This window comes from Bos indicus x Bos taurus, chromosome 5 (assembly GCF_003369695.1).
Source record: "Bos indicus x Bos taurus breed Angus x Brahman F1 hybrid chromosome 5, Bos_hybrid_MaternalHap_v2.0, whole genome shotgun sequence".
NCBI lineage: Eukaryota > Metazoa > Chordata > Mammalia > Artiodactyla > Bovidae > Bos > Bos indicus x Bos taurus.
This window is the reverse complement of record NC_040080.1, coordinates 658,982-681,649: the sequence shown is the minus strand read 5'-3', so window position 1 is coordinate 681,649 and position 22,668 is coordinate 658,982. Positions and strand designations below refer to the sequence as shown.

The 22,668-nt window shown below is 53.1% G+C and overlaps 1 protein-coding gene across 1 annotated transcript in view; it reads right to left on the bottom strand.

Annotated features, from left to right (window-relative positions):
- Positions 1-22,668, bottom strand: part of TTLL8 (tubulin tyrosine ligase like 8) — a 58,815-nt gene that overhangs the window by 8,956 nt on the left and 27,191 nt on the right. Inside the window, exons 10-13 of the mRNA XM_027540461.1 lie at positions 21,735-21,883; positions 17,542-17,782; positions 15,130-15,565; positions 14,198-14,693 (exon numbers count right to left, since the gene is read on the bottom strand). Of these exons, the coding sequence (XP_027396262.1) occupies positions 14,198-14,693; positions 15,130-15,565; positions 17,542-17,782; positions 21,735-21,883 (1,322 nt within the window). The remainder of the gene's footprint in view (positions 1-14,197; positions 14,694-15,129; positions 15,566-17,541; positions 17,783-21,734; positions 21,884-22,668) is intronic.

Sequence of the window (22,668 nt, the reverse complement as noted above, 5' to 3'; positions counted from 1 at the left end):
CAGAGGTATCAGAGCTAGTGCTGCTTCTTTTGTGGGAGCTCTCAATGACCTTTCATATATTCCACGACACAGAGTCTGCCTAGCTGATCGTGTGGATTTAATCTGCAGCTTGTACAGCTGGTGGGAAGGTTTTGGGTCTTATTCCTTAGCCACACTGCCGCTGGGTTTCAACTGTGGTTTTATTTCCACCTCTGCATGTGGGCTGTCCACTGGGGTTTGCCCCTCAGGCTGCCCTGGAGGACTTGGGTTTGCTCCTGTGAGGGCCAGGTGTGGAGGCAGTGCAGTTGCCTGGGTGGCAGGGGTTCCGGCAGCACCAGGTACTCAGGGGGGTTGGCGGCTAGGGCAGCAGGAAATACAGTGCTCTAGAAGGGTATGGCAACCAGTATTGGCCAGTACGCTCCAGTATTCTTGCCTGGAAAACCCCTTCCCTGACAGAAAAGCCTGGCAGGCCACAGTCTATAGGATTGCAAAGTGTGCTCCATCCAGGGTACGTATGGCTGCGGCAAGGACTGTCTGATTCACATTCCATTTAGGCTGCCACAGATCAGCTGTTTCCCTCTCAGCCTTAAATGCTTCTCCTCTGACTCAGACAACTGCCCCAATGTGGGGACTGGACCCCTGCTTCAGTTCCGCCACCCACCGAGGGCAGGTCGGGTCCTACCAACTCCTGTTTTTCATGCTAGTTCCTTCGTCCTACCGAGTTTTGCACGTTCTGTAAATTCTTTCCTGCTGGTCAGGTCCTCCTGTCTGCTCTCAGCTGGTGTTCTGTGTGCACTTCTGTGTCTGAAGGTGTATTCCTGATGTATCCATGGAGAGAGAGGTACTCCATGTCCACCTACTCCTCCACCATCTTGTTCCTCTCCCCTCTGCCTTTTTAAAATCCAGCTTGAACATCTGGAAGTTCACAGTTCCTGTACTGTTGAAGCCTGGCTTGGAGAATTTTGAGCATTACTTTGCTAGAGATGAGTGCATTTGTGCAGTAGTTTGAATGCTCTTTGGCATTGCCTTTCTTTGGAATTGGAATGAAAACTGACCTTTTCTAGTTCTGTGGCCACTGCTGAGTTTTCCAAATTTGCTGGCATATTGAATGCAGCACTTTCACAGCATCATCTTTTAGGATTTGAAATAGGTCAACTGGAATTCCATCACCTCCACAAGCTTTGTTCATAGTGATGCTTCCTAAGGCCCAGTTGACTTCAGACTCCAGGACGTCTGGCTCTAGGTGAGTGATCACACCATCGTGATTGTCTGGGTTGTGAAGCTCTTTTTTGTACAGTTCTTCTCTGTATTCCTGTCACTCTTACTATCTTCTGCTTCTGTCAGGTCCACACCATTTCTGTCCTTTACTGAGCCCATCTTTGCATGAAATGTTCCCTTTATCTCTAATTTTCTTGAAGAAATCTCTAGTCTTTTCCATTCTATTGTTTTCCCCTATTTGTTTGCATTGATCACTGAGGAGGCTTTCTTATCTCTCCTTGCTATTCTTTGGAACTCTGCATTCAGATGGGCATATCTTTCCTTTTCTCCTTTGCTTTTAGCTTCTCTTCTTTTCACAGCTACTTGTAAGGCCTCCTCAGACAGCCATTTTGGCTTTTTGCATTCCTTTTCCATGGGGATGGTCTTGATCCCTGTCTCCTGTACTCTGTCACGAACCTCCGTCCATAGTTCATCAGGCACTCTGTCTATCAGATCTAGTCCCTTGAATCTATTTGTCACTTACACTGTATAATCACAAGGGATTTGGTTTAGGTCATACCTGAACGGTCTAGTGGTTTTCCCTACTTTCTTCAATTTAAGTCTGAATTTGACAGTGTTCAGAGTTAAATTGAAGAAAGTAGGGAAAAACTAGAGATCTCTTCAAGAAAATTAGATACCAAGGGAACATTTCATCCAAAGATGGGCTCAATAAAGGACAGAAACGGTATGGACCGAACAGAAGCAGAAGATAATAAGAAGAGGTGGCAAGAATACACAGAAGAACTGTACAAAAAAGATATTCATGACCCAGATAACCACAATGGTGTGATCACTCACCTAGAGTCAGACATCCTGCTGTCCGAAGTCAAGTGGGCCTTAGGAAGCATCACTACGAACAAAGCCAGTGGCAGTGATGGAATTCCTGCTGAGCAATTTCAAATCTTAAAAGATGACGCCGTTAAAGTGATGCACTCAACATGCCTGCAAATTTGGAAAACTCAGCAGTGGGCACGGGACTGGAAAAGGTCAGTTTTGACTCCAATCCCAAAGAAAGGCAATGCAAAGAACACTCAAACTACTGTACAACCACACTTATCTCACATTACAGCAAAGTAATGCTCAAAATTCTCCAAGCCAGGCTTCAACAGTACATGAACCAAGAATTTCCATATGTTCAAGCTGGATTTAGCAAAGGCAGAGGAACCAGAGATTAAACTGCCAACATCTGTTGGATCACAGAAAAAGCAAGAGAGTGCCAGAAAAACATATACTTCTGCTTTATTGACTATGCCAAAACCTTTGACTGTGTGGATCACAACAAACTGTGGAAGATTCTCGAAGAGATGGGAATACCAGACCACGTCACCTGCCTCCTTAGAAATCTGTATTCGGGTCAAGAAGCAACAGTTAGAATGGCACATGGAATAACAGACTGGTTCCAAATTGGGAAAGGAGTCCGTCAAGGCTGTATATTGTCACCCTGCTTATTTAACTTATATGCAGAGTACATCATGCAAAATGCCGGGCTGGATGAAACACAGCTGGAATCAAGATTGCCAGGAGAAATATCAATAACCTCAGATACCCAGATGACACCACCCTTATGGCAGAAAGTGAAGAAGAGTTAAAGTTCCTCTTGGTGAAAGTGAAAGAAGAGAGTGAACAAGTTGGCTTAAAACTCAACATTCAAAAAATGAAGATCATGGCATCCGGTCCTATCACTTCATGGCAAATGGGGCAACAATGGAAACAGTGAGAGACTTTATTTTTTTGGGCTCCAAAATCACTGCAGGTGGTGACTGCAGCCATGAAATTAAAAGACACTTGCTTCTTGGAAGAAAAGTTATGACCAACCTTAACAGCATATTAAAAAGCAGAGACCTTACTTTACAGGCAAAGGTCTGTATAGTCAAGGCTATGGCTTTTCCAGTGGTCAGTTACAGATGTGAGAGTTGGACTATAAAGAAAGCTGAGCTCTGAAGAATTGATGTTTTTGAACTTTGGTGTTGGAGAAGACTCTTGAGAGTCCCTTGGTCTGCAAGGAGATCCAACCAGTCCATCCTAAAGGAAATCAGTCCTGAATATTCATTGGAAGGACTGATGCTGAAGCTGAAACTCCAATAGTTTGGCCACCTGATATGAAGAACTGACTCACTGGAAAAAACTCTGATTCTGGGAAAGATTGAAGGCAGGAGGAGAAGGGGACAACAGAGGATGAGATGATTGGATAGCATCACTGACTGGATGGGCATAAGTTTGAGCAAGCTCTGGGAATTGGTGGTGGAGAGAGAAGCCTGGTGTGCTGCAGTCCATGGGGTCGCAAAGAGTTGGACACGACTGGGTGACTGAACTGAAGTGAATTGAGCACGGCCCCCCCATCAGAACAGGACCCAGTTTCCCCCTCAGTCAGTCTCTCCCACCAGGAAGCTTCCATAAGCCTCTTATCCTCATCCATCAGAGGGCAGACAGAATGAAAACTACAATCACAGAAAACTAGCCAAACTGATCACATGGACCACAGCCTTGTCTAACTCAATGAAACTGAGCCATGCCACGTGGGGCCACCCAAGATGGGCGGGTCATGGTGGAGAGTTCTGACAGAATGTGGTTCACTGGAGAAGGGAATGGCAAACCACTTCAGTATTCTTCCCTTGAGAGCCCCATGAACAGTATGAAAAGGCAAAAAAAAAAAAAAAAAATGGTTTGTCAGGACTGCAGTCAAATTCCCTCCAGGCTGTCTCTGTAGTAATCTGCAAGCTGATTCTAAAATGTAAAAGGAGATGAGAAGACAGAACAGTCCAGGAGATCCTGGGCAGGAAACAGCATCAGAGAATTTAGCTGCTGCTTTTCAAAACCTACTTCAAAGCTGCACTGATTAAGACAAGGGTGGGACTTCTCTGGTGGTACAGTGGATAAGAATCCACCTGCCAGTGCAGGGGATATGGCTTTGATCCCCAGTCTGGGAAGATCCCACATGCCGCGGAGCAACCAAGCCTGTGCACCACAACTCCTGAAGTCTGCGTTTCTAGAGCCCGCGTTCTGCAACGAGAGAAGCTGCTGCAATGAGAAGGCCAGGTACCACCCAAGGCCAGAGAGGCTGGCACAGGCGAGCATGTTCTGGGGGGGTCCACGCGTGGCTAGACAGCCTGGGCTGATGGAAGTCAGAGAGCGGTCATCCCACGACGGGAGGACAGAGTAGGAAGGGGCACAGTAAACCTTCCAGAGAGAACTGTCCCTGTTCTCCATGTCCCTGCTCTGTGGCATTAAAACCATCAAGCAGCCAGAAAAAAAATCTAATGAAAGATGTGCCAGACTGCTGCCCTGAAAAACCACCAAACACGGTCCAGAGAAAATCAAAGACAGTCTCATTAAATGGAGTAGACCTGATTTTGATTAGAAAGACTCAGTATAAGAAAGACATCAGTTCTCCCCTCTGCAGATTCAAGGCGACTCCAGTCAAAGTCCTGGCAGCTCCCCCCTCCCCGAGCCTTCCTTGGGCTTCTCAGGTGGCTCAACGGTAAAGAATCCGCCCTCAGGGCAGGAGACAGGAGAAGCGGGTTTGATTCCGGGAAGATCCCCTGGAGGAGGAAAAGGCTACCCACTCCAGTGTTCTTGCCTGGAAAATTCCATGGACAGGAAAGCCTGGCGGGCTACAGACCACGCGGTCACAAACAGTCGCCCGTGACTGAGTGACTGAGTGACTGAGCACTCCTCCCTTCTGTCTCTCTTTTTTGTTACTCCTGCGATTGACCTTAACACACACGTCAGGCTGACCCTAACACACATATGGAAACGCAAGGGCCCAGACAGCCACTGTGCAGAGCGTGTGTCCCCTGCTGCTGGCCAGGCCTAGCCCGTGACCTGCTGCCACCCACGGACCGGGGGTGGAGGCTGACCCCGCTGGCCTGGCCGCCTGGCTGTCGTGAGACAAACACGCCCCAGGCAGCCAGCCACACGGGATGAGCATCCTGAAGTTTTGGCGGGAGCGCAGCCGGTAGCCTGGAAGCAGGCGCAGCCTGGCCCCCTGCCGGTCTCCGCCGCAGCGCGTGACCCCGATGACTCACATCACTGGAGCTCCACCACGCGCCGTCCCAGCAGCACAGACCCGCCCGGACACACGCGGGGGTCCTCTCAACAGCATCTAAAAGGTGCCATGGCCTTGGGAACCAGCTGGTGGAGGCCAGGGGGCTGCAGGAAGTTGGCCCCCTCCCCTCCCAGCGGCACTGAGACCGAGGCAAACCTCAGCCACGGTGACACTACTCCTGGTGGCGCCGGGGCCAGAGGGCCACGTGTGCCCCACGGACACAGCCAGGTGCCTCTCTGGAGCGACTCTCGAGAATGGGTGCACCCCGAGCAGTCCCGGAGGATGCTCGTCCAGAGCGGCTGCAGGAGAAATCTTGACTCCTACAACGGGCAGGAGGCGCCTGAGCCCAGCAGAGTCGCCCCCTTGGACCCAAGTGGGCCCCGGGAGAGGACGGGCCGGGGCGCAGGGCAGCAGTGGTGTCCTGCCCTTCCCTGTGATGGCCGAGCCTGGGGACCTGAGTATGGGGAGGCGGCCTGCCAGGAGGCGGCAGCAGAACCCAGGGGGCGGAGCACCGCGGAGCCAGCAGAGCCCGGCTGGGGAGCCAGGCTCTCATCTGCTCTCCAGCCACAGACAAAACGGAGACACTTGCAGGGAGACCGACCGGCAGGGGCGCAGCCTCCAGCCAGGCCGACTGCGGCTGCCTCGTGCTCTGCCAGGCACTCAGAAGGGGCAGGCGGGGCAGGAGGCTCCTGGGGGGTGGGCATGGATTGGCCCCGGAGTCCCAGGTGGGCAGAGAGAAGGGCACATCTTGAAAACAAACATGGGCGTGGACGACGATGGGGAGACAGGGCGGAGCCAAGCCTCGCGGAAAATGGAAAAGGGGCTTCATCGTGGCACAGAATCCCCCCCACAGAAGGAGCCCGTGGCGTCTTGTGGGGCGATTCGGGTGCACCCGACGCCCTATGCGGGGCCCACTCTGGGGTGTGCGTGTGCGTGCAAGCACGCGTGCACGCAGGTGCCGCTGGTTGGGAGAGGGCCTCGGTCTTTTGTGCCCTCCCACGTCTCCTTCGAGGTGTGTCTGGCTGTGCAAGGCCCTGACCAGCCTTCACCAGGGCCGCATCTCAGGTGAGGTGGCATCTCCTTCCAGGCTTCTTACTGCTTCCTGAAAAAGCAGCGAGTGCGCCAAGTTCAGCATTCCCGGCCGTGATGCAGGCCCTGTGTGTGCGCCAGCCACCTGGCCATGCTTGTCACTCTGCAGGACTGTCCCAGACAGAGTCGCGGTCACCAGGAGTGATGAGCCTTCGTCTCTGACCTAGGAGTCATGTGTCTTCTGCCAGCATCCAAGCAACAGCCATGCTCATGGGGAAGGGATCGTGAATCCCGGACTGGAAGGCTTGTCTCTGGCTCACAAGTGTCCAGGTGAAGAAGGATGACATGGAATCCTGAGATCCCAGACTCGGAGCCTGGCTCTACGACTGGGGAGGCTTTTGGAGTGGGCGGTGGCGAGTGTGTGCTGTTTGCAGAAGGAGGGTGAATGCTGATGGCCAGAAGGTGGCCTGTGGTTTATTTGACCACGTCCACTCCGCTCCTCCTCTCCCTCTGAGGAGTACCCTTCCTCACTCACTGGGCAGATGTGGCCTGACTCGCCCTCTCAAGCGTATACCATCTGCCTTGTGAAGATGACACCCAGGGGAGCCACTCGCCCAGGAGGGGAGACATGTGGGGTGGATCAGAACTCATTGCACAGCCTGGAGCCTGGCTCAGCCTCCCTGGTGGAGCCCAGCACCTCTACAGCTGACCTGAAGATGTGTGAGAAACAGGTGCTTGCTGAAGAAACACCACTGAGGTTGGGGAGGAGGTGTCCCTGTTTTGCAAAATCATTGCTGCAGAGACATGACCTAATAAAGATAGGAAAACAGACAGCTGGGACAGAGTAGACTCCAAAGCCAGAACAACACATCCCGTCACCTGTCTTTCAGAGGCGGCGCAGCACAGCGTGACAGACAGCGCTCACGCAGCATCAGCCGAAAGTCCATACGAAACCCGTGAGTCTCCATTCCTACACCACGTCACACAGAAACAGTTCCAGGTGCAAATCACCTCTAAACGTGAAAGGTGAAACCATTCAACTTGACGACGAAAACAGAAGTGACTATTTTTGATGATTTTGAGGCAGGCAGAGATTTCACAAACAGAAAACATAATTGCTAGTCATAAAGACAATATATTGGAATATACTGCAATTAATAGTTTATGTACATGAAAAGATACTATTAAGAGAGTGAAAGGCAAATCACAGATCAAGAAAAGACATCTTTAATATACATACCAACACATATACCCACCAAAGGACTTGTATCCAGAATATATAAAGAATGCCTACAAGTCAGTAGGAATAGGTTACAGAAAAATCTGACAAATCAAATACAAAAAGATCCTTTGCAAGCGTATGTTGAGCTGGACTGTCAGTATTAAAAGCTGCTGAAACTTGTTTCTTGACCATGCGGGCAGTTTGCAAGAGTGTATTTCCCTGAGCGGGGGTCAAACCTGGGCCCACAGCGGTGAAAGTGCCGACTCTTAGGATGGCTAGAGTGAAAGGACGGAGAGCATCTACTGCTGGAGGAGTGTGCAGTGACTGGAAGACTCATACGTTCCTGGGAAATCCCTTGGGAGTGCCAACCAAAGTTGAGTGCCTGACCCAGCAATTCCGTTCCTACAGAAAGATGAATACATGGTCGCCAAATTCAGGATTGTTCACAACAGCACTATTTGGAATAGTCTGAACTAGAAAAAATGTAAATAAACTGTAGTTGAGAACCAATTTTAACTACATGCAAGAAAGCAAAGCCAGCCCTATATGCCAAACTCAACATCAGACCAAGTTAGGATCATTCCTGGAATGCAAGGTTGGTTTCACATTTAAAAGTCGATTGATGTTCGGTGCTACAGGCAACTTCTTAGAAAAAGGGAAACCTGTTGGTGTTATTTACCATTTTAATCCCAATAAGAAGAAAAAACTTATAACCTCACAGATGCAAAAAATCGAGAATTTTCATTACACAGTCACAATAAAAATTCTTCATAAAGATTAGAAATAAACTACTTTAACATGCTAGAGTATGTATACATTTATATCTATATATCATATCTATAGCTTTGTTAAGACTTACAGAAAATGTCATTATAAATGAGAAAATGTTAGAAACATTCCCTTTAAAATCAGGAATTCAACAATGCTGCTTAATATTATGTAGGAAGTCCTAGCCGTACAATAAGACAAGATATTAGGGGCAAAAAGATTGAGGTGGGAGACATTAATACAAAGCTATACCAATCTCAAAGAAAGGCTCAAACCACCACATAATTGCACTCATCTCACACGCTAGTAAAGTGATGCTGAAAATTCTCCAAGTCAGGCTTCAGCAATACGTGAACCGTGAACTTCCAGAGGTTCAAGCTGGTTTTAGAAAAGGCAGAGGAACCAGAGATCAAATTGCCAACATCTGCTGGATCATTGTAAAAGCATGAGAGTTCCAGAAAAACAGCTGTTTCTGCTTTATTGACTATGCCACAGTCTTTGACTGTGTAGATCACAATAAACTGTGGGAAATTCTGAAAGAGATGAGAATACCAGACCACCTGACCTGCCTCTTGAGAAACCTGTATGCAGGTCAGGAAGCAACAGTTAGAACTGGACATGGAACAACAGACTGGTTCCAAATAGGAAAAGGAGTATGTCAAGGCTGTATACCGTCACCCTGCTTATTTAATTTATATGCAGAATACATCATGAGAAACGCTGGGCTGGAAGAAACACAAGCTGGAATCAAGATTGCTGGGGAAAATATCAATAACCTCAGATATGCAGATGACACCACCCCTATGGCAGAAAGTGAAGAAGAACTAAAGAGCCTTTTGATGAAAGTGAAAGAGGAGAGTGAAAGAGTTGGCTTAAAACTCAACATTCAGAAAACTTAAGATCATGGTATCTGGTCCCATCACTTCATAGCAAATAGATGGGGAAACAGTGGAAACAGTGTCAGACTTTATGTTTCTGGGCTCCAAAATCGCTGTAGATGGTGACTGCAGCCATGAAATTAAAAGACGCTTACTCCTTGGAAGGAAAGTTATGACCAACCTAGATAGCATATTAAAAAGCAGAGACATTACTTTGCCAACAAAGGTCCATCTAGTCAAGGCTATGGTTTTTCCAGTGGTCATGTATGGATGTGAGAGTTGGACTGTGAAGAAAGGTGAGTGCCAAAGAATTGATGCTTTTGAACTGTGGTGTTGGAGAAGACTCTTGAGAGTCCCTTGGACTGCAAGGAGATCCAACCAGTCCATTCTGAAGGAGATCAGCCCTGGGTGTCCATCAGAAGGACTGATGTTGAAGCTGAAACTCCAATACTTTGGCCACCTCATGCGAAGAGCTGACTCATTTGAAAAGACCCTGATGCTGGGAAAGATTGAGGGCAGGAGGAGAAGGGGACAACAGAGGATGAGATGGTTGGATGGCATCACCGACTTGATGAACATGGGTTTGGGTGGACTTTGGGAGTTAGTAATGGACAGGGAGGCCTGGCGTGCTGCAGTTCATGGAGTTGCAAAGAGTCGGACACGACTGAGTGACTGAACTGAACTGAAGTTGCATAAGATATAATTATTTATGTAGAACAATTATACATAGAATCTCAAATGAAGAAACATGCAAATTTTCAGAAATAACAACAGAGTTTAGAAATGTGCAGATAGAAAATTAATATATAGAAATCAATCTCGTTCTATATGCCAGCAACAAACAATGAGAAAATTTATATAGACAGATGACATTATGTGCAGTAGTATCTGAATATCAAGTAACAAAAAATCGAATGAAAAATGTAGATAATCTCTGATGCAGAAATTCTAAAATTTAAGGAAGATCTAGGGACTTACTAGTGGTCCGATGGCTAAGACTCCAAGCTCCCGATGCAGGGGCTCGGGTTCAGCCCCTGGTCAGGGAGCTAGATACCACACGCCACAGCTAAAAGACCCTGCATGCTGCGACGAAGACCCAGCACAGCCAGATAAATAAGTGACTAAAAATAAACATTAAACGAAGACCCAGCACAGCCAAGTAAATAAGTGACTAAAAATAGACATTAAAAAATAAAAAATAAAGATCTAAGTCAATGGAGAGACACGTTCTGTTCATGAACAGAAGACGTGATTTCATTCATTTATCCATTTTCCCCAAATTGATCTATGAATTCAGTGCAAGTCCAACAATCCTACTGAGACTTTTGTTGGACGTGATAAAACAATTATGACATTTATATAGAAGAGAATGAGGTCAGGAGACCAAGACTCTTATGAAGACGAGCAGAGAGGAAACTTGTCCCACAGAAAACATGGAAAGTGTGGCCCTGGTGCAGGGGGCAAATTCATCAGTGAACAGAGCAGAGACTCCAGAAACACATTCACATACGCAGAGACTCCAGACACACACACTCGCGTACGCAGAGACTCCAGACACACACACTCGCGTACGCGGAGACTCCAGACACACACACTCGCGTACGCGGAGACTCCAGACACACACACTCGCGTACGCGGAGACTCCAGACACACACACTCGCATACACATGTGCAGCACTATTTTCACAAGAAGATAGAAATGATTTTTTTCAATAAATAATTTAAAAATTATCTACAGAGACAAAAATAAAATTTGATTCTTTCCTCACAACATATACAAAAGTCAACTCCAGATGGATTAGGACTTTTTTGTTGAAAACAAAATTTGAAACTCTTAGTAGTAAATGTAGGTAAATAAAGTTTTAAACCTTAAGGTAAGGAAAAATTCCTTGAGACAAAATAACATTGACTAAAAGAAAGATTGATAACTTTGGCCACATTGAAACCCAAATTAAAACCTGTGTGCAAGTTCTAATTACACTATCAAAATGACCTAAATAAAAGTAGGCCATGCAAGGACGAAGAACGAAACCATGTCATGAACTAAGAATCACTATTAATCAGAATGCTTGCACCTGAGATCCAATGGGATGAGAAAAAGGAATGAATGAACAAGGTCCTAGACACTCAATAAAATGAGAAAAAGATATGAAAGCTACAATGGTTGCAGGGAAAAGGAAAACTCACTAGTTGATATAATTGTCCATGTTAAAAATACAATTTCCAAATACATTAATGAACTAATAGAAATGATAACCAGATAGCTGGATTTTCAAAAAAAATCCACTCACAAAAATCAATTTCTTCTTTGTCAACCTTGTAGGAAAATATTTTTAAGTTTGATACTATTTAAAATAGAATACAAAATAAAATATATGTAAGTCTAAATTCAACACAAAAAAGTGCAATACCATGGCAAAGAAATCTAAGAGCTTATTGAAAGGCATTAAAGGATTTATTTACGAATAGATATATCACATTCATAGATTTGAAGACTCAGTAATGTAAAGAAGTCAGTTCTCACCAAACTGATGGCTTTAATATCAATAAACATTTAAAAAATTTTAACTACAAAAATTATGTTGGTGGATCTTGACAACCTAATCCTGTAACTTGAATGGAAGCCTAGGGCGTCAGAACAGCCCAGGCATTTTCAAGGAAGGAAAGCAAGGTTATAGGACTTGTCTGACCAGCATGAAGACCTTCGGCAAAGCTACAGTTATGACGACCTTGTGGCATTAGCCCAGGGCAGACAGACCAACCAGTGGAGCCGACCAAAAGCCCAGAAGAGCCTGCCGTGAGCGGGGGGAGCGGGGCGGGGGGGAGTGCAGGGGTGGGGGGTGGGGGGCAGGGGGGGCGCTGGGCTCTCCCTCTCTCACCACCTGCCAAGTCAGCCGAGCTTTCAAGAGTGGAATGTATGCGCCCGCCACAGCAGCGCTTCCAGAAGAGGAGGTCTTCACGGCCTCAGGGTAAGGAGACAAGCCGCAAAAATCACCAACTGGAGGAAAAGCTGGACCAACTGGAGTTTATTAAAAATTAAGGTGACTTTTGCTTCCGTGGTGGCTCAGTGGTAAAGAAACAGCTTGCCAATGCAGGAGATTCACGTTTGATCCCTGGGTCGGGAAGACCTCCTGGAGGAGGAATGGCTACCCACTGCAGTATTCTTGCCTGGGACAATTCCACGGACAGAGGAGCCCGGCAGACTGCAGTCCATGGGATCACAAAGAACTGGACACGACTAAGCAACTGAAGTACAGCAACACCGTGGCTTTATATCCAAAGTTACCATCAAGGAGTGAAAAGTCACAAAGTGGGAGACAGCGTTTGCCACACAAATCAACTCAAAAAGGAGGAGAATCCAAGAGTAGATGCTTGTCACCCCTGCACACCAGCAAGAAAGATCTGCGATCCTCAAGACGATCAGACCAAGACCCGCTTTTCAGGACAGGAGACCTAGATGGCCGGTGTGTGTCTGAAAACAAGCCATTTCATTAGTAAACAGGAGAAAGCAAATGCACACCATCACCTCCTCCAGAGGCAAACAAGACCCCTGTCAGCACCAAGCGTTGGCTGCAAAGGCAGCCGAGGCCCAGCACGGCGTGGTCAGCGCGCAGTCCCTCCCGCCACGCTTTCAGTGCCCAGTGTACGCGCCCCCCAAGTTCATGTCCACCTGGACTCTTGGAATTGACTTATTGGAAGATGTAATCAAGGTAAAATGAGGTCACATCAGAGGAGGGTGACACCCAATCCAACAAGTGCTGTCCTTTTAAAAGAGCGGGAACTCTGGCCAGAACGACACACAGAAAGAGCACGGTGTGAAGCAGGGCAGAGGGCGGCGTGATGCGTCCGCAAGCCAAGGAGCAAGGGCTGCCAGTGGCCGCCAGCAGCTGCAGGACGCAGGAGGCCCTCCAGGCTCCGGGAGCCCGGCCCTGCCAAGCCCTCGGAGTTGGACCTCTGGTCTTCCGAAAAAACATGGTCTGAGCCACCAAGTTGGAGGGACTTTGCTACAGCAGCTAATACTGCTTTTTAGGCTGAAGGTGTGTGTGTCTACTTGCCACTCACTCCTAGGAAGATGCCTGGAGGAAGCACAGTGTATTACAGAAAACAAGTGGGAACTGCCCTCACGGAGAGGTAAGTTGCCAAGTGGCAGGGCTGACAGGCCTCGGCGACAGACTGGACACGGAGTGAGGAAAGCGGGTGAAACTGGACGTGGCCTCCGAGGGCCCTGCCAGCTCTGAAAGCACTGGCTCCTCGTGCCTGGAGCTGGCAATTCTAGGGCACGATTCACGCATGTACTGAGCATCTGCGAGGTGTCCGGCACAGCCCGGGTGCAGGGGTGCAGCAAAAATGCAGCCCCTGGGAGCTTATGATCTGCAGGGAGATAGACGGCCAAGAGGCTGTTAGTGCCAGGGAGAGGGAGACAGACACACTGAGAGCCCAGCTGGGTGGCGGGAACACAGCAGGTGCAAGTGTCCTGGTGAGTCCGTGGAGGGGTTACACCTGGGGCAGAGCAGCTGGGGCCGTGGCCCTGGATGGAGTTACGCTCTCGACCACACGTGGGTGCTGGGACCGCTGGAACAGCCCTGGGCTGCACAGACAGGCCACCCCTAGAGACCAGGGGCTGCCCACACCCGTCTGCCTGTGCTCGAAGCCCACCCCCAGGCCAGGCTCCTGGGTCACACGTGGTCTGTTCCATCAGAAGCCTCAGAAAACAGCACGGGGCCCTGTGCTGGCCACCACCCGCCCCCAGCACGCGGTGTTATTCAAATGTCCAACACAGCCCCTCACTGGCACCACATCCCCCAGGGAGAGGGGCGAAGGCTGTCGCCCAGCTGGTCCTGTGCAGGGGCACCTGGTGCTCAGGGGGCCCCAGAACCGCTGCAGTAGGACCCCATTCTCCCGACAACCTGACCAGGCCCAGGTGCTCCGAGCTGAGGCCAGTGCCCAGACCAGAGGCCCTGCCCTGTCCTGGAAGATACGCACCCCAGGCTCGCACAGGCGCAAGCTCCACGCTGTTACCTGGTGGTCTGGGTGGCTGAAACGGAGCACCCTCCACTGTCTTCACACTTGGAAGCACGGATGGCAGTGGGTGCACATGTAATGAGTTTGGATCCGAGTGTCTGTCGGATTCGGCCTTGGCGAGAGTGGGGCAGGGAGCCTTATAGTCTGGGTGCCGAGAGGTGCAGGAGGGGAGTTCGATCTTCCCGCCGGACTCCCTGTGGCCACTCTTGGCCTTAGCGCTCCTCTCCACCAGCCTGTGTAAGTGCACAGGCAAGGAGCAAGGAAGCACCTGTCCATCTTTCAGTGTGAAGTCCTGGTGCAGAGCCATGAGTGGGGGTCCCCCGCCCAGGTCTAGCATGGCCGAGGGGCACCTCTGTTTCAGCGGATGGATGTCCGAGAGCGGAGGCACAACGTCAACGCTGGGGATCGCCGGCATCGGTTTCCTGGCTTTCCTCATGCCCACGCCTTCCACGAGCAAGTCGGAGCCCTGGGACGTGGGCAGCTCCACTGCAGGCTGGGGACAGGAGGGCGAGGTCAGGGGGGCTGGCAGGCCCTTTCCCAGTCTTCGGTCAGGTCTGAGGCCTCAGGGAGAAGCCCCAGCCACACTTCCCTAACTCTAACCCTAACCCTGGGTCCCCCCACCCCAGGGAGGCCAGGTCGCAGGGTCTTGCTGCCCCGCCTGCAGGAGGGCTCCCCAGGGGAGTAGCTCCCTGTAAAGACCCATGAAGGAAGGCTGGATCTTCACCCCAGGAGGAGGGAGGACACTGCAGGAGAGAAGAGGAATGGCCTAGAGGGACCCCGGTCCTGCCTGGTATCACAGAGGAGGAGGTGCCTGCAGAGGAGAGGTTGCAAGAACGGCAAAGGCCAGCTGGGCCGCGTGAGACCCCCGGGATGAGCGGAGAGACTACCCCGAGGTGGCCAGCGGGAGAGAGACGCCCCACCCCCAACACCTGTTTCCATAGCAGCTCGAAGTTGCCGATGTCGCAGTTTCGGTCGGCCTTGCGGTCCACCACCACCTTGATGGTGTCCTCTTGCACCTGCGCGCACAGCTGTGCTGTGACGGGCGTGGACGCGTGCATGGTGGGGCTGGAGTTGATCTCGATCAGCCAGGGCCTGAAGTCGCGCCCGAGGATGAAGTCGGCGCCGTACAGCTCAAAGCTGTTCTTGCGTGGCTCCACGTGGTCCTGGGCCACCTTCATGGTGTTGGTGATGGCCCTCTTCATGGACGGGTAGATGACGCTGCTCCACACGGCCCCGCGGCCCCTCTTCTGCAGGTACTCCTGGAATCGGGTGCTGGTCCACATGTTGTGACAGGGCAGCAGGGGGCTGCGGTCCTTGTCGTTCTTCAGGTGCTTCTGGATGGAGTTGTTGCACAGGTGGATGGCGCTGCGGGGCAAGGCTGGGGTCAGGTGTCAGCTGCTCAGTCCCCTCTCCTTCCCGAGGGCAGAGACGCGGAGGCCCCGCCCCAGACCCGAGGCCCCACCCCTGACTCCACCCAAGACCCGAGGCCCCGCCCTGACCCCGACCCCGCCCGAAACGCGGAGGCCCCGCCCAGGGCCCCGCCCCGAGGCCCCGCCCCGCCCCGAGGCCCCGCCCCGCCCCGAGGCCCCGCCCCGCCCCGAGGCCCCGCCCCGCCCCCGCCCGAGGCCCCACCCGAGACGCCACCCCAGCCCTTCCCACAGACACTGCCCACTAGCCTAGGGCGGCTTCAGGTGGGTCCCTAAGGGGTCCCCTCTCCTGTTCAACCTGGGGGGCCCCGTTGGGGGAGGGGAGGTCTGCGTAGAAGCCAACCAGCCCCGGGCCACCAACGAGGGGCCGCCGGCAAGTCCCACCCTAGGAGCTGTTTCCCCTCCTGCCGCTGGGGGAGGGCTGGTGCCCCCAAGAGAGAGATTCACTAATCGAAAATTTCAGCGAATTCATGTATACCCTGGCCTTGTTCTAAATAAGACTTAAGTTGAACAGCATCTATAGGAGACCGTAAAATACGTGCCCTGTCAGTCATTTTCATTTAGCGTGTCCTTTGCCACTTGGTTCTGGTGTGGGGCCCCGCCTGTGACCCCAAGACAAGAAACAGGGTGGGCCCCTGTGACCCCAAGACAAGAAACAGGGTGGGCCCCCGGACCCTGAAGACGTGCTGCTGGAGCGGACACAGTTCAAAACAATGTCAGGGGCTCTGTCAGCCTGGGTGAGGGTTTTGTTCCCAGATGCAGAAACAGTTCAGAGACAGTGGAGGCCTGCCGGGTACACAGCCCACAGCTGGCAGGGCCTGGCAGGCTGGAAGGGGCCCTGGGGACCTCTCACTGCCCAGTCCCCCAGAATCCTGAATCCTCCTCCGGGTCCTCCTGGCCTGGTGGGCCATGTGCTCCTTGAGCTGCCGGCCGGGACTTGTCCCAGCAGCCTGCTCCTGCCAGGCGACTCCAGGTGTACTCACAGCTCCAGCCTGAGCACAGGGAACCCTGTCCCGCAAGGTCTCCGTTAAGCAACCTTCGGCCTTCACGATTCCGATGGACTCCCCCGTATCCCCCACCAAGACGCCTGTGCAGCCTGGGCGCCCCGAGTGCGACCACAAAGCAGAACCCCATTGGCCCTCCATTCAGACAGCGAGGTGGCCCCACCGACCTGTCCAGGAGAATGGCACGTTCCCGGGACTTCGCTGGTGGCCTCCCTTATCCTCACTGCACTCATAGCCTGCCTACTCTGGGGCCCTGGTGGGCGGCAGGTTCACCCACCGGGGAGCACCCATTTCTGGAGGTCTGAGCCCCTGCCTGGCACCCCACCACCTCGACACACCATGCCCCTTGCACCACCCTGGCCTCTCCTGGGGACGCTCTAGCAACTCCCCGACCTGCAGGACCCCCAACCCAGGGCTTTGGGGACTCACAAAGAGAAGGCCCTGCAGGGGCTACTGCAGAATTCGGTGGGCTGGCCCCCAGGGGACTCCCAGAGGAGCCCTTCCTGTCCTTCCCCACATGCTGAGTGGACTGAGCGCACGGGCAGTGCAGAAGGCAGGGCTGCACCCCGAGCGCGGCCCCCGTGGGTCAGTGCAAGACCACGGTTGGCCCCTCAGCTTCCCCCATGGGCAGTGGTAGCCACCACAGAGGGCGGCTCTATGCCAGCCAGTGCCCCTGAGCACGTGGCAGACGGTGCTTTTAGGATTTCCTGGAGAACATACATGCCCCTTGGGGATGCAGGGCCCTGGCCTTGATGGGCAGGGGGCCAGAGCCCGCCCCTTGCAGAGGGAGGTTGCAGAACCTCCCTGGCCCCAGCCAGGACCCAGTGCCCCACCGGACACATGAGACCAGCCAGGCAATCCAGTGCTGGTGGGAACTCGCCCTGAAGAGTGCCAAGCTGACCCCACCGACCTGTCCAGTTTGTCCAGGGAGAAGCGCTGTGTTGAGAAGCGCAGATAGCTCTCCTTGTAGAACCAGATGGTCAGCGGGTTCCAGTCGGTGACCAGGAACCACTGCCGGATGTCGAATTTGGTGTCGTAGATGAGCAGCGGCGTCTCGATGTACTTCTGCACCACCCACTTGTCCTTGGCGGGCGGCTGGTCTACAGCCACCAGCTCCAGGATCTCCTCCACGTGGTTCATGCACACTATGTCTGCAAGAGGCCGCCGCTCAGCCCCGAGCCCCAGCGTGCTGCCCGTGGACCCCCAGGGGCACAGCGCAGGGGCTCTGCCCTCGTGGTCAAGGCCGCAGCCAGGGCAACCCCCTCACTCCCCACCGCGAGGCCAGCCCGGGGCTTCAGAGAGGACGTGAGGACAGGGAGGGCAGGGGTGTGAACAGAGGCCCCGTGAGGAGGCAGCAGCCATCTGAGCCCTGGACCGAGTCGGCGGAGCTGGGGTGGGGGAGTCGGGGGGGAGCACGGCGACGGGGTTGGGGGTGGGGCGGGGGCCGGGGCGGGGGCCGGGGCGGGGGGAGTGGGGACCGGTGGGGGGGCGGACGGCCTGTGGCCTCTGGGAAACCAGCAGGCAGCTCTGGGCTGTTCCAGGGGCTCCGAGGGCCCAGGAGGCTCACACCCAGGGTGACGGGACAGACGGGGCAGCGGGGGAGGCGGGGGTTGGTGTCCCTGGGCTGCAGCGTTTAATGTTGCCGACAGGGCCGGAGCCCTCGCCTTCCTTGCTGGGACACCCCTGAAGCCTGAACCGCGTCACGAGGCAAAGTCCCCACCATCCTCCCTGCCACCTGTGATGGACAAGCGTGAGGAGACATGACTGGCTGTGAGGCAGCTGCCGCAATGTGGGCACAGTCTGGCTCTTGGGGTGGGTGGGGGATGCCCCCTGCAAGGCCAGGGTCAAAGGACACGAGGGAGCTTTCCTCACAGAACAGAGACCTGGCTCTTCTGTGACGGCAGGTTGAAACCTTGCCATCCTGAAACCAGAGTCTAGCACGAAGCTGCAGATCCCTGACATTGTCTTGAACCAAGAAGAGAAGGGGCACAGGGTGAGGGTCAGGGGTGGGGGTCAGGGGTCAGGGAGCGGGGGCATCGGGGTGGGGGTCAGGGGTAGGGTCAGGGAGCGGGGGCATCAGGGTAGGGGTCAGGGGTCAGGGGTAGGGTCAGGGAGAGGGGGCATCGGGGTGGGGGTCAGGGGTGAGGTTGGGGGTCAGGGGTAGGGTCAGGGAGCAGAGGCATCGGGGTGGGGGTCAGGGGTGGGGTCAGGGTCAGGGGTCAGGGAGCGGGGGCATCGGGGTGGGGGTCAGGGGTAGGGTCAGGGAGCGGGGGCATTGGAGTGGGGATCAGGTGGGGGTCAGGGGTGGGGTTGGGGGTCAGGGGTAGGGTCAGAGAGCAGAGGCATCGGGGTGGGGTCAGGGGTCAGGGGTAGGGTCAGGGAGAGGGTCAGGGAGCAGAGGCACTGGGGTGGGGGTCAGGGGTAGGGTCAGGGAGCGGGGGCATTGGAGTGGGGATCAGGTGGGGGTCAGGGGTGGGGTTGGGGGTCAGGGGTAGGGTCAGAGAGCAGAGGCATCGGGGTGGGGTCAGGGGTCAGGGGTCAGGGGTAGGGTCAGGGAGCGGGGGCATTGGGGTGGGGGTCGGGTGGGGTCAGGGTCATGGGTCAGGTATAGGGGTCAGGGATCAGGGGCATCAGAGTGGGGGTCAAGGGTGGGGTCAGGGGTGGGGGCACTGGAACAGGGGTCGGGGGTTGCGGTACTTGGGTGGAGGCACCAGGATGGGGGCACCGGGCTGGGAGATAGGGTGTGGGGCGCAGGGCTGTGGGGCAGGGCAGAGGTCGAGGGGGCACTAGGGTAGGGGAAGGGGCTGGGGCACAGCCAGTGACCAGGCAGAACAGGGTGCATTCGGTTCTGACCAGCAGGGTCTGAGCAGTCTGTGGCGCATTCCCAAGGGGGCAGCGTGGCCAGTGCGAGGAAAGTCTGGGCTCAGGAAAGCCGGGGCGGGGGGGGGGGGGGGGGAGGTGGGGGGGGTGAGGGGGGTGGGGGTGGGGAGGGGGCGGCTCTGCCCCAGCCCGCGGGTGCAGGCTGAGAGCAGGCGGAAGCCCAAGAAAGAGAAGGCTTCAGGATGGGAGATGTTCAGGACTGAATGTAGGAATGTCGCACATTATTATCAATAAAGATTTTTAAAAATCACATAAGAAGTAACTGCTAATGAATTTACAACAATGATAAAACTCCTCAAATAACCCGAGGGGCAAATAGAATGTGCAAACAAAAGGTGATATCCACGGAGATAGACATCAGGTACTGTCTTTTTTTAAGGGAGATGCGGGGAGCGAGCTCCACCCCGGCAAAGGTCATGAGGAAGGAGGCTCGGCATACGCAAAGGCGGGATCAAGCCTCAGGAGTCTCCCTGGAAATTCTCGAGCAATCTACCCCCAAAACCAGAGTCTGCCTACTTTCTGCTTTGTGCTCTCACCTACACCTCTGACTTTACGGGGGGCTGTCCCCCACTACCTCTCTCTGAAAAAAGAATTAACTTACAGCTCCAGTTAATAATTCCTGGGTGTGACAGTGTTTCAACCTACAAACTCCCTTGGAAGTCCTCTAGCCTGCCTGAATAGGTTTTTCCGGCCACATGTGATTGCTCAGAGCCTCCCAACTGTGAGAGGCATGAGATGTTCTAAACTGTCTAAATACAGATTCCTTTGAGCAGTTAAAAGATTGATTAGAAATTGTATTGGTGAAGGGATTTTCACTTGTTGGGCCAATGTTTGCTGCTAAGTCTCCATATCCCTTACCTGCTGTGTCCCTGGCAGGTATTATATTGATTATATATTATATAATTGATTAATTATATAATTAATTAATAAATAATAATATATTATATACAATATAATATATATTATTATATAATAATATAATAATATAATAATATAAAAATAAATAATAAAAATATAATTATATATTGATTAATATAATTGGTGTAAATAGTAGCTTTAATGTTTGTAACCTGGGACCCTTGAATTAATTCTTTTTCTTGTTATAGCCCACCACACCTTTGCTCTGTAGGAATGCAACTTTATCTAATGCTTTTTGGAGGCTGGAGCCTGACTTTAGAATAATCACCTTTAGAGAAAAAGGCCTCCGGGCCAGAAGATGATGCAAATCACCTAAACTTTTGCATATGATAAGTTTGCAGGAAGAAAGCCTGGCTTACTGCATGACTCTACCCCTTCCCCCATTATCCTCTATGCATATCTTAAGGTATAAAAACTACTTTGGAAAATAAAGTGCGGGGCCTTGTTCACCGAAAACTTGGTCTCACCATGTCATTCTTTCTCTTACCTTCTGGCTGAATTATTCAGCCTCTTTTCTCCACTGAATTTCCTCACTGAGCTATCCTTATTTCAGCCTCTTTTCTCCACTGAATTTCCTCACTGAGCTATCCTTATTCTATTACTCTTTATATCCTTAATTAACGTTTAATTAAGCAGTTGTTTCCTGCTCCTCGCCGACGCCGTCCCCGCTTCGAATTCCCTGGATCCACCGGGGCTGGACCCCGGCAGGAGAGAGGACACCCCATGACATGAAGAGGATGCAGGCAGGGCGGTGCTGTGAAGGCTTCTCCACAGCCTGAGAATCTCCAAGCTGCAGAAGGACGCTTGGGAATAAGTAAGCTCAGCATTTAAGTCAGCACCCAGGGGAATGATCCCTCACAGAAGACAAAAAAAATGCAACCGAAAGAAGGTTCTTTGGGAGCGCTTGTAAGATTAGAAAGTCACCCTCAAACTCTATTTTTAAACGAAGAACCCACATTACCATTAGGGATAAAGAAGAGGACGCGGTCACAGCCGTGACACAGGAAGAAGTAAAAAGCTGGAGCCAGGGGTCACCAGGGACAGGGCTCACGAGGGGCGCAGGACGGGCACCTCTAGGGGTTTCACGACCACCCAAGGACCAGGCCCCCCAGATGCTGGACACTAGTCTAGCTGCGATGGAACATTCTAATTAATCTTAATTACTTGGCAGAACAGAAGCTGTGATGAGCAGGTTCTTGGGACGCCTGCTCCCCGGGACCCGTGAGTCTGGTGCCCCCAGGGAGCTCAGCACCCAGCCCCCACCCCCAGGCTGGCTGTCCACGCTGGCGCCCGGCTGAGACTCACCTCGGCCGCGGGACTTGGCTGCAGGCTTGATGATCCAGATGTTCCGAAGCCCGTCGATCTCGGTCTGAGGGTTTACAGAGGTGATTTTGTTCAGCAGAGCCTGGCACTGCGAAAAGTGATTTCTGGAACTGGGGATGAAGGCCTCGCCACTACAAAGCAAGACCCAGAAAGCCCGTGAGGTCTTGAGGCGGCCGCCCCGAGGAAAGGGTGGGGCAGGGAATGTGCCCCTGCCCACCCGAGGGCCGCCTGGGAACGTGGCCTGTGGGGAGGTGGGGACCCCCTACTTGAGGATCAGACTGCAGGGACACCCCCGGGCGCTGTCCCTGGGCCCAGACAAGGTGCTGGGAGACGAAAGCCAGGGTCCCTGTGCTGGGGACCCCACATCAGGTGGGCCTTGCAGGCCCGCATGGGGAGGCCAAGCTGCCCATGGCAGCGGGTCCAGGGTCCAGCTTAGTGTCCCGTGGGCTTTACTGTCAGTCAGACTGGCTCGTGGCCACGAGCTCACGGCAGCCACGGGGCCGGCTCAGGAAGACACCACAACAGGGGATGAGGCTGGCGGACAGCACAGTGTCTGTGTCAGGTTAGCTCTTGCATCATGGACCCACCCCCCGGGCCGCAACACAGCCCAGCGAGGATGCACTGCAGCCAAGGCTGCTGGGCTCCCTGGCCTCCTGCGGCGCCCCCGTGACGGCCCTGGTGTGGGGAGAGACTTTCTGGGACACACAGGTGTGTGCACAGTGTCGTAGCCACCCTGCGGGGGAGAGGAGGGCAATTATTAGTTCCCCAATAGTGCGGGAGAGGCCCCTACAGCGAGGAGCCAGGGGAGGAGGAAGCAGGAGCCTCGCTGGCGCGAGGGGTGCGGTGACAGGTCAGACGGCGCCTCGCCTCCCTGGCTCTAACAGGACGCACTGAAAGGCAGCCCTGGCCTGTGGCT